Raw genomic sequence first — 10,710 nt, forward strand, 5'->3', positions numbered from 1 at the left:
TCTATTATTTTACACAAATGATCCAAGGCTTCTCGTTGCGATCCCATTCAAGACAAATAAAGCTTTAATATGTTTTATTATTTTTTTAAACTTTATATTGCATTGCCAACAAATGGCAGAACAGAGCAGTAAATAATCCACAAAGATAAAAGTTATGAAAAATATTTGTCATTATAATGTCGCAGTCACACATGATAAAGTGTATACAGTGCATCATAAATAAAAGTCGTAAATAATAGACTGTGTAAAATAATGCGATATTTTTTTTAACGCTGCACCTTCTTACATTTCACACTGAATCAACTAAAATGGACCGAAATCTAATTATGATGCCTCAACGCAACATTTCTTCAAATGTAATTTATGTGTGACGCTAAAAATATATTTGTATTATTCACTTATGGCACATACAGTACATTATATCGGTGACACATTTTTATGTATGTTTTGTTGACCTGATTATTAGTGAAATCTAAATGAAGTTGGCATGCACATCTTAATAACGAGTGTATACAATATTTACATAAAGTACATTAATAAGCAAGCTAATTGTAAATTTACAATTTATGTTGTAGTTAAAATAAATTCACATAAACATTACAAAATGCATTTATAACTGGTGGGGCACCTGCTTCAAGCTTATTGCAAGATAATAGTGTAGCCATCCCGATTTATTTTCCTTTTATTCCTAAGCACCAATTTGAAGCCAGAAAAGTGAACAAAAAGTTGTCATCTCTGGTTTGATTTTTAAAATGTGGATAAGTCTAAAAAGAATGGATAAAAAGAAGGTAAAACTTGTCGTCTTGTAGCATTCTTTTTTTTTTTACTTGTCGCTGGAAATAACCTGTTGGCAAAAATAAGCATTTATTATTATCAAGAAGAAGTCATTTTTGAAGATATATATATATATGTGTGTGTCCTCACATAATCGGTGCGTTTGCGTTTCCAACAGTCCGGGTCGAGCCTCTTCTGCTCATCGGCGAGGGCTTTGGCCTGTAAAGTAAACACCCGACGCTCTTCGGTCCGCATTTTCTTCCAGCGCTCGCCGAGAAGCACGCTGATGGCTCTGAAACGCACGTACACGTTGAACACTATTGCGCAATACCGGGGTGGCGGCGACGCATACTAACCTGTTATCCTTGCCCGGGTGCATCTGCGTGTACTGCACCCTGAATTTCTTGGCAAACAACATGAATGCGTTCATTGGCCGCTTACACTTGGGTGTGACTTGGCTACTTCCTGGTTGGCGGACATTTTGGCTTTTGATTGGTTTGCGGTGAGGACAGCGGGAGCGACCGGGCGTGTCGGCGTCTGTTGGTTTTGAATAAGATTTTTTTTTTCTCACTATTTCTTCTTTTTTAATAGTTGAGTCAAAGATGCCAAACCTTGTAATGTGTCTCGATGTGGAGAAATGGCGCCCCCGCTGGACTGGGAGGCATATCGCCGTCTGGCCATGCTGCTGAGCAGGTAAACGGCGGAAGAGTCCAGTGGTGTGAAATCATAACTGCGGAAAAGGCACAAAAAAAAAAAGATCATCACGGTCATACGTGTACGTTGTTACGTCATTTTCAAATACCTTTTAAATGTGTCAAAGACAAGCGAGTCATCTGTATGTTCGGCATCTCTGTGACTCGGGGGAAGGCAAACGTCGCCTAGCTCCATTTCGTAACCGGCGATACCGTAGCGTACCACGGTCAAGCTCGGGTAGAATGACGACCAACCTGATTAATAAAAAAACAAAAAACAAATGCAGGTTGTTACGGGCGAATCCTCTCTCGTATGTCCTTGCTTGCTTACCTTTGTTTTTAACGTAGAACGGGTGGTCAAGTTCACAGCGGGCAGTTAACAAGCTGTGTCCAAAAGCGCCGGGGTCAAAGGTCAGCTGTAAAATGGCCTGACCAGACAAGACGTTTTCGGAGTGTGCCACAAGCTGCAAACCCTCACAGCCGTAATTCTGCAAAATGATTTGTTTTCTTTTTAGTCCGCCAAGTAAATGCTCATACTTAGATTTTTTTTTTTTTTTTAAATATAATACCGCCAAGTTGGACTGTTCCTCAATGTCAGACTGAAGGTCCTCAACTTTGCGCCAATCGACACTGGCGCCACTGTGGAAACGCAGGTGAGTACCTGCACAAACAAAACATGCTTCAGAAAAAATACAAATCAAAGTACCAGATCATTTGAATTTTTTGAAATAAAATTGCATTTCAATAGATGCGTGTGTACCTTTAAGAAAGCAATGCCAGGCGGTGGCAGGCCAGGAGACGCTCCAGGCCGTGTCTTCGTCATCCGACAGCGAGGATCTGGTGGACACGGCCGAGCTGCATTCGCTGCTCGTCTGTGCAAACATAAAGCAAAACATCAAGCAACAAAGCGCCTCTGAAGTGGGTCCCTCTCGTCATCGATGGTGGGTTTGCTGTACCCTGCCTCTGCTGGAGCTCGTCGGGGGAGGCCGGGCGTACGAATGTAAATCACTTCGGGCGGAAGAGGAACTGAAAATAACAAACCGAAATATATGAGTGAAGTACTTTTCCTCATGTGCTTTCAATGAAATGGTGTGTGATTGTACCTGCTGTGGGGAGAATCCTGTAGCAGGGGGCTTTGAGGCCCGGTGGCAATGTGAGCCAGCTGGGTCAGCCAGCGGGTGTCACCTGACCGCCCACGACACCCCGCGCCCGCCTCGATTTGATAAATCGCTGTCATCTCTTTCTCCTCTGGAGCCTCCTCCAGGCTTGGAAGATCAGCTGAGGAAAGAGCAGAGGGATGTTTGTGTCTTTATGATGTGCCTTTTAAAGTCATTATTGGTGTTATTTACCATATTCCGTTAATTCCATAGCACTCTTTGGGGCAGGTGAGGAGTCACGTGATTGGTCCTGATCCACTTCTACAATCTCTTCTGTGAGTGGAAATAAATTAAGTTGGAGTTGGAGTGCTGATTAATAGATGTCCGACCGTTGCCACGGAGATGGCGAATACCTGTGCATTCGCAGTGGGGCTCGGTTTCCTTGAATTGTTTGAGGTTACCACTTGACAGGTCTTTGGGGATCACCACTTCCCACATCATCATGTCAACTGAAACAGTATGTAATTAGAAATGCAAAATATCACACAGACCAAAACATGTCTTTCCACAATTTCTAGTTTTTATTCCTTTTTTTTTTTTTTTAACCCGCCTCCAAAACTGTTGCACAATATGGTTATCATGTGACAGGGTCTTGTTTATAAACTTCGAGAGCGTCCGCGCATGCGCGTAACGACCCATTCATTCAAGGCTGTGAATGACGGCAAAAAAACAAAACAAATGCAGGAGCAGTCGTAATAATGTTGTTACAACCATTTCTTCAGACGATGTGTATTGAAAAGTCATATTTGGGAGACATAAGCACAAGAAGTAGTTTGATCGGTCATGACATAAAAGTGCGATTAAAAATTGGGATTTCCGTCGACGAATGCGAGAAAAATGTCTTAAGAATTATATCTATTCGTATGAAAAACGATGTCTGTGTTGAGAAAAAGTGAATAAATAGAATAAATACGTCGAGTGAGTTTAGGGAAAAGGGCCGATTCAACAAAAACAACTAACGTCAACAATGAAGCTTTAAGAGCGACCGAGCTGCGGAGCTCGTATTTATGAAAAGGACAGGCCTCGTCATCTCGATCTTGTCTCGTATTTTTAAAGTTTAAAGCATACTCAGTACATTGGTGTGGTCATTTGTCGAACTCGACGAATTAAAACGCGGAAAAGTTTTATTAAACTTTTTTCTTTACTCACCTAAACAGTGGCCTTGTACGGAAAAGTAGGTTGGTATAAACATATCGTCCTCGCCCATCCTATTGGTCCAACCTGTTGTCAATCAAAAGCTAACAGCAACCTCATTGGTCTGTTTATTTGCAGACGGCCTTGCATTTTTAAGTCGAGATAAAAGATTAAAAATGAAAGATTAAAATCGATAATAGAACGTCTTTATTGTCGTTGAACAGAGCAATTAAAACTGTTTATTAATCAGTATCTAAACCACGATTGATTTGATTGCGGTAATTCTAACTTTCATTTTCGTTATTGGAACCAATCAATAAAATTGTTAGGTAGGAAATTAATAAATAGGTTTGAGTTTTAATAAACCAATTTAGTTATAAAAGAAAGTAAAAGTAAACACTGAAGTTACTCAATTCGACCGCGAGATGGCAGCAAAGATTAAATCAACAGAGTTATTCTGTTTCCGAATGGCCTCTTATTTTGAAGGAGTCACTGGATGCTGTTAACTTGTCAAGCAAAGTTAACAGATCACCACTTTACAGCGGCAGCGAGGCAACATTGTTGATTCTTTTACAACAGTTATTTTTGTTCTATAATGTGCACTATTCGCCTCATTTTAATGCCGAATCTTGGGTTGTTTGCTCCGGGTGTTATCACCTTTTGCATTTTTAAGTGAGTATTCCTTCGCGACTTTCTGCCACTTGTACCGTTATAGCTTTCTTGCGTGCCGCTTCCCCTTCTCAATATTTTCTCAATGAATTATTTCGTAATATATTAGTTTAACAAATTGGCCCAAACTATGTGCAAGGTAAAACAAACGTGTCAACGTCGTGTCATTTTGTGTAGTGTTACATTCAAGACTACTATCCACACAAGCTTCCTGTTTTTGGGGGGAAAAAACAACCCCCCCAGTCATTACATCCTGTTTATTTAAATAATCATATAAAATGGCAATGGAAGTTTTTAAAATGTTATAGTTTTGTTTCCTGTTACTTTAAGACACTCAGACTATTGTTTATGCGATGTGAAAAATGATTCCACTCCAAATAAAATTGTCCCATTTTAATCGCTTCTCAAGTTAGGTGATGGAGGAGCAGCCCATCCAGTCGAGCCAGGAAGAGCGAGTAGTGTTGCGAGAGGACAACAGTCGGCGGAGACGAAGGAAGGCCATCACGTCGTCCTCCTGCGCTTCCATGGATCACGTCGCCGTGGAGTTCATTCTCCCGACACCCACACAGGGTGGCGACGACCCTGACTCGCTGCAACTGGAGGTTGCGGGAAACTGGACAGTGGAACAGGTTGCTCATTGCTATTTAATTATCCACTCAACTTAAGGTGATTTTAAATTTTTCTCCTCCCCAGGTGAAGGCTCAGGTTTGGCTCAATGCAGTGACATCCAACCTGTGTCCGGAATTCTACCAAAGGTTTTCTCCTGACCACTGCATACTGCTCTACCAGAAGAAAGGCAACACGTGTGAGATCTACGACAAACATCAAGTTTTCCAGACGTTGGACTGCGTTCGCTACTGGAGAGGTTTGTTTGATTACTAACCTTGATTAAACCACATCATAAAGGTTTTATTTAAAAAAAATTTCCAAAGCTTTGAAGAAGGACGTCGGCCGGATCAAACTGGTCCCTCGTCCGCAGCCCTCGGACCAGACCCTCCAGTACCAGCGCTTCCTCAACTACCTGATCGGCTACGATGTCACCGACGTTAGCAACGTACACGATGACGAGCTGGAGTTTACCCGCAGGAAGCTGCTGACGCCGAGACGCATCGAGTTGTCGGGACGCGACGCGAAGCTTTACTCCATGGACCCGTGGGTGACACACAAGACGTTGCCGGAGCACCTTTTGGGAAAGGTCTGTTGAATTTTTGGACTCAGATCTGAGAGCCACAAATAAATTCGAATTCATTTCTGTTCTTGGGCGGCTCTTTTCGTCCTCTCAGGTCACCAACGGCCACGTCCTGGTGGTGATCCACATCCACTCAGCCAGTCACACCATCAAAGTGTCCATCCACGACACACCAGCACAGGTGTTGCAAAGCGTTCCGCTTCATCGTCTCGATTTGCTTCTCAATGTCTCATCTCATTGTCCGTCCCATGCAGGTTTTGTCCAGCTTCTTCTCCAAAATGGCAAATAAAAGAGGTTTGCTGGGCATCCCCGACAGCTCCTGCGAAACGGATTTTGTGCTGCGGGTGTGCGGCAGGTTTGTTCAAAATCGAGTCGCCAATCGACTCAGGATCGGGTGAGTTAGTCGGGTTTGTTTTTGAGCAGGGAGGAGTACTTGTATGGGGAGAACCCGCTGCACAATTTCAACTGGATCCGTCAGTGTCTGAAGAATGCGGAGGAGATCCACTTGGCTTTGGAGACCCCGCCTGACCCTGAACTGGATCTGGTTCGTGAAGAGGACTGGGCCCAAGTGGACGATTGCACTGGTGTCGCAGGTCTTCACAATCCTATATATATATATTTTTTTTTTTTGCGAGGGCCAGCCATTTATTATTTTTTGTCATTTTGGGTGTTTTCCCAGGCACGCACGAGCAGCTGACTATCGACGAGAAGGACCACGAGCGAGTGTTCACCGTCTCCATGTGGGATTGTAACAGGAAATTCCGGGTGAAGGTGCTGGGAATCGACATCCCGGCTCTTCCCAAAATTTCCGACTTTGTGGTCTACATTGAGGCCAGCATCTTTCACAGTCAGCAACTTCTTGCCCAGGTGGAAAAAAATGGACTGAAATTTTTTTGGGTGAAACAGAAAGCTAAAAAATAAATGTATAAACATGACTAATTTTAAACCTCATTTTTGTACTTAAGGAGCGGACGACTCCCAAAGCCTTCAATGAAGAAGTGTTATGGAACTCCTGGTTAGAGTTTAACATTAAAATCAAGGACCTGCCCAAAGGGTCTCGTCTCAACCTCCAGGTAAGGCTTAATCTATTTTAATCATTTTAATATGGTCCGTCACATCCGCCATAAATCCCATCTTATGTTCATCCCAGGTGGTGTGCAGTAAACAACCCCAGCCTCCATCCTCCAAAAGTTCTTCCTACCAGGACAACACATCCGGAAGTCACGACGGTAAGGCCGTCTCAAATCCCGCCGCCGAACCCTCCCGAAGCGATCCTCACCCGCTGTCGTCCGTCAAGGCAAGACCAAGAGCCGCCTCTTGTACTACGTCAACCTGCTACTGATCGACCACCGCTCGCTGCTGCGCCAGGGCGAGTTCGTCCTACACATGTGGAAAATGCCCGAGAAGAGCGAGGAGAGCAGCAGCAGCAGCATCAACGCCGACAAGCTGACGTCAGCCACTAACCCGGATAAGGTTTCCTCCATGGCCGTCGCCATCTTACTGGATAAGTACTGCTACCCCGTGGTGCTTCCCAAAAGCCGCGAACCCGGTCGGGACGGCGCCGACGGACACGAGCGAGGTCAAAGGGAGATGCCCAACCACCTGAAGAAACAGTTTGCCGCCATCGTGGCGACTGACCCCCTGCATCCGTTGAGTCCTGAAGACAAAGAGCTGCTCTGGCATTTCCGACACGACTGTATACGTGACCCCAGGTACTTGGATAGGGGAACGCAAACAGTAGTGGATTGAAAAAGTCTACACACCCCTCTTTCAACCCTGTCAGGGCCTATCCAAAGCTGCTGTCGTCAGTCAGGTGGGGGAAACAAGAAGACGTCCTGGCGATGCACCGCTTGTTGGAGCGCTGCACCGCATGGGACAGCAGGTAAGAAAGCGCCGTTAGTATTTGTCAGTTTGTTTCTCACGACGGCTTTTGATGCACGTCAGCGTTTTGGACGTCGGCTTGGCCATGCAGCTGCTGGACTGCCACTACTCTGACGCTCAAGTTCGCTCCATGGCCGTGAGGAAGTTGGAGACGCTGGAGGATGATGACGTGCTGCGATACCTTCTGCAGCTTGTTCAGGTTTGTTTATTGCCAAGTGCTTCCTTAATTTGACTTTTAAACAGCATGTATGCAGGACCAATCCGAAATAAATTGAAAGAAAACTGAAAAATATGATTTAAAAAATGAATATTCAATTATAGATATATTTGTTTTTATTTCCACATTTATTTTGCCACTTTTTTAATCTTAATATTTAAACTTTTTTTTATTTTTGTATTTATTTTCACTTTGATTTTGTATGATTTCTTTGGTTTTTTTAGATCTTCATATATTTTTTTAAATTGAATTTTTCTAATACTTTTTTTCTATTCATTTTTATTTTCACTTTTATTTGATTTTTTTGATTTTGGCAGTTATGGTCTTCCATAAGCAGTATATTTGTGTGCAGGCGGTCAAGTTCGAGCCCTATCATGACAGCGCCCTTGTCAGATTTCTGCTCAAAAGAGCTCTGCGGGTAAGCAGGAAGAAAAATGCATCACATATCATGTACAGGTAAAAAAAAAAACAATGCCATCGTGTCTATTTTCACCTTTCAGAGCAAGCGTATCGGCCATTTCCTCTTCTGGTTCCTACGCAGCGAAATCGCCCAATCCAAGCATTACCAGCAGAGGTTTGCGGTCCTACTGGAGGCCTACCTGCGAGGGTGTGGCGAGGCCATGCTGCAGGATTTCGGCAAACAGGTACGCAAATATTCTTCTTAAGCACATCACCGATTAATTAACAGCATCCACTGCTTTATTCCAGGTTGAGGTGACCGAGGCTCTGCAGAAAGTCACCCGAGAGATCAAGACCATGTCCCCGGACAAATATGACGTCACGACACAAGGTTGGTTTTCAAAATCAGGCTGATAATGTTGCAAATTTACCAAGAGAATCCTTATGCAGTGGTGGGTCAGATGCGTCAGAGGCTGGAGACTCTGCAATCGTCCGGTCTTCCGCAAGGTTTCAGGGTCCCCTATGATCCCGGACTGAGAGCCGGACGCCTGCTGGTAACAGAGACGCACTGACGATACTCACGTGGGGATTCCTGACTGAATTATTATTATTTTTGGGGCTTCAGATCGAGCAGTGCAAAGTGATGGCGTCCAAGAAGAAGCCGTTGTGGCTACAGTTTGAAAGGGCCGACCCCACCACCTTGTCCAAGGACCCCATTGGTATCATCTTCAAGCACGGGGATGACCTCAGGCAGGACATGCTCATCCTGCAGGTGGTGGACAGTCTCACCCCCCCCCCCCCCCCTTACCTCTTTTGTCAATTTTTATTTTTTTTGTCTGTGTTAAGTTTTGTGTTTTGTTTCCCGCCAGATTCTGCTGATCATGCAGTCCATCTGGGAGACCGAGTCTCTGGACCTGTGCCTGCTGCCTTACGGCTGCATCTCTACCGGGAACAGGATAGGTCCGTCATTATAACCGCCTTCATTTCATTCCATGTTTCATCCCGAAATTTTCTCTCAGGTATGATCGAAATCGTGAAGGACGCCACCACCATCGCTAACATCCAGCAGAGCGTGGTGGGAAGCACCGGAGCTTTCAAAGATGAAATTCTACATCAATGGCTGCGGGACAAGTGTGTGGGCGAAGACAAGGTATGATTTATTTGTATTTTTTATTAATAAGGCCAAATATTGTTCATGTTTGCCTCTCACTGTTCAAAGGAAGTCGCAAAAAACAACAGACAGGAAGCGGCCGTGAGCTTCGGTGGTTTCCTGTCACACAAGCTACTTTTAGACCCCGCCGCCTTTTATGAATTACAATTTCACGCAAAGTTATTTTTCCCCAGTTTCAACAGGCTGTGGAGAGGTTTTTGTATTCCTGTGGCGGTTATTGTGTGGCCACCTACGTCCTGGGCATAGGCGACCGCCACAATGACAACATCATGATCACCGAATCTGGTAACCACGCTCAACGTTGGCTTTCAAAGCAAACAATATATCCATGAGATTCATTTTTTTTTTTTTTTTTGCGGCAAGGGAATCTCTTCCATATCGACTTTGGTCACATCTTGGGGAACTACAAAAGCTTCATGGGAATCAGTAAGGAGTGGGTTCCCTTTGTGCTCACTCCAGACTTCCTGTACGTCATGGGAACGTCGGGAAAAAAAAGCAGCCCCCACTTCCAGAAATTCCAGGTGCGTCAGAAGCAATTTCTCCCATTTGTGCACTTATTTCACGCTCCTTTCATTTGGGGATCAGGACGTGTGCGTGAAAGCTTACCTAGCTCTTCGGCACCACACCAACCTGCTCATCATCCTCTTCTCCATGATGCTGATGACAGGTGCATAATGCTGTTATATTCAATAAGTGCTGTGTGCTATCTGGCCACTAGAGGGCAGTATAGATTTGACTGTGTACTAAAATAAGTTGAAATGCAATTTCCTAATAGGCATGCCCCAGCTGACCAGCAAAGAAGATATCGAGTACATCCGCGAAGCGCTCACCGTCGGCCGTAGCGAGGACGAGGCGCAGCGCCACCTTCTGGACCAGATTGAGATTTGCCGGGAGAAAGGCTGGATGGTGCAGATAAACTGGTTTGTTCACTTGGTGCTGGGGATCAAGCAGGGGGTGGAGAAACGCTCCACATGAGGAGGAAAAATAAGGCAAGACGTGTGAAAGGGCAGTCGAACAATAACGATGATAAAAACAACAATATTGATGACATGCTAAACTACTTGCTGGTTTTTTTTTTAACGCGATTTAAATTTCATTGGGTTTTTCAGCTTTTTACATGAACCTTAATTGCCTTTCTCGTTCAACAACTACCTATTGAACTCCATTCTTAGGCGTTACTGCCCTCTAGTGGTGTTTACAACACACAGCACTTGTTCCAGTACAGTATTAGATTTGTTTGATTGGTTCAAAAAATGCTTTCGAATATGTTTGAAAAATATATTTCCTTACATGGGCTCTCTCAGGGAGATGCAGTCAAAATAGTCAAATCAATAAAAATGGTTAATCAAAACCTTATTCAATTTTAGTTCTTTCCTCTGTGCTTTGTATTGAGGTTCTTTTCATGTCTGTGGTTTCATAGTCAATAT

The 10,710-nt window shown here is 44.1% G+C and overlaps 2 protein-coding genes across 3 annotated transcripts; one reads left to right on the plus strand and one right to left on the minus strand.

Annotated features, from left to right (window-relative positions):
- Positions 1 to 41: 41 nt before the first annotated feature.
- Positions 42 to 3,831, minus strand: LOC147040222 (HMG box-containing protein 1-like). Of its 2 annotated transcripts, XM_085902345.1 has the most exons (13): positions 3,773 to 3,831; positions 2,977 to 3,072; positions 2,816 to 2,896; positions 2,570 to 2,744; positions 2,423 to 2,492; positions 2,227 to 2,338; positions 2,036 to 2,127; positions 1,798 to 1,954; positions 1,577 to 1,721; positions 1,386 to 1,504; positions 1,131 to 1,311; positions 925 to 1,066; positions 42 to 844 (listed from the first exon to the last, which is right to left on the minus strand). In XM_085902345.1, the coding sequence occupies exons 1-13, from the start codon at positions 3,828 to 3,830 to the stop codon at positions 824 to 826; spliced, it is 1,449 nt and encodes a 482-aa protein (XP_085758471.1). In that variant the 5' UTR covers position 3,831; the 3' UTR covers positions 42 to 823. The 2 variants fall into 2 exon arrangements, with proteins under 2 accessions (XP_085758471.1, XP_085758470.1); XM_085902344.1 differs by having other exon boundaries at positions 1,798 to 2,127.
- A 445-nt stretch (positions 3,832 to 4,276) lies between these two features.
- On the plus strand, positions 4,277 to 10,649 carry pik3cg (phosphatidylinositol-4,5-bisphosphate 3-kinase, catalytic subunit gamma). The gene is made up of 24 exons (XM_085901949.1): positions 4,277 to 4,429; positions 4,836 to 5,055; positions 5,120 to 5,291; positions 5,359 to 5,621; positions 5,710 to 5,796; positions 5,870 to 5,970; positions 6,039 to 6,208; positions 6,295 to 6,482; positions 6,581 to 6,688; positions 6,766 to 6,844; positions 6,913 to 7,327; positions 7,399 to 7,497; positions 7,560 to 7,695; positions 8,066 to 8,131; positions 8,214 to 8,357; positions 8,422 to 8,503; positions 8,563 to 8,666; positions 8,738 to 8,884; positions 8,982 to 9,072; positions 9,132 to 9,262; positions 9,457 to 9,568; positions 9,647 to 9,804; positions 9,869 to 9,950; positions 10,059 to 10,649. Exons 2-24 carry the CDS (start codon positions 4,843 to 4,845, stop codon positions 10,256 to 10,258), a joined length of 3,348 nt encoding a protein of 1,115 aa, XP_085758075.1. The 5' UTR covers positions 4,277 to 4,429; positions 4,836 to 4,842; the 3' UTR covers positions 10,259 to 10,649.
- Positions 10,650 to 10,710: the final 61 nt, after the last annotated feature.

The sequence above is a fragment of the Syngnathus leptorhynchus genome, chromosome 21 (assembly GCF_054491065.1).
Source record: "Syngnathus leptorhynchus isolate UIUO chromosome 21, UIUO_Slep, whole genome shotgun sequence".
Classification (NCBI taxonomy): Eukaryota; Metazoa; Chordata; class Actinopteri; order Syngnathiformes; family Syngnathidae; genus Syngnathus; species Syngnathus leptorhynchus.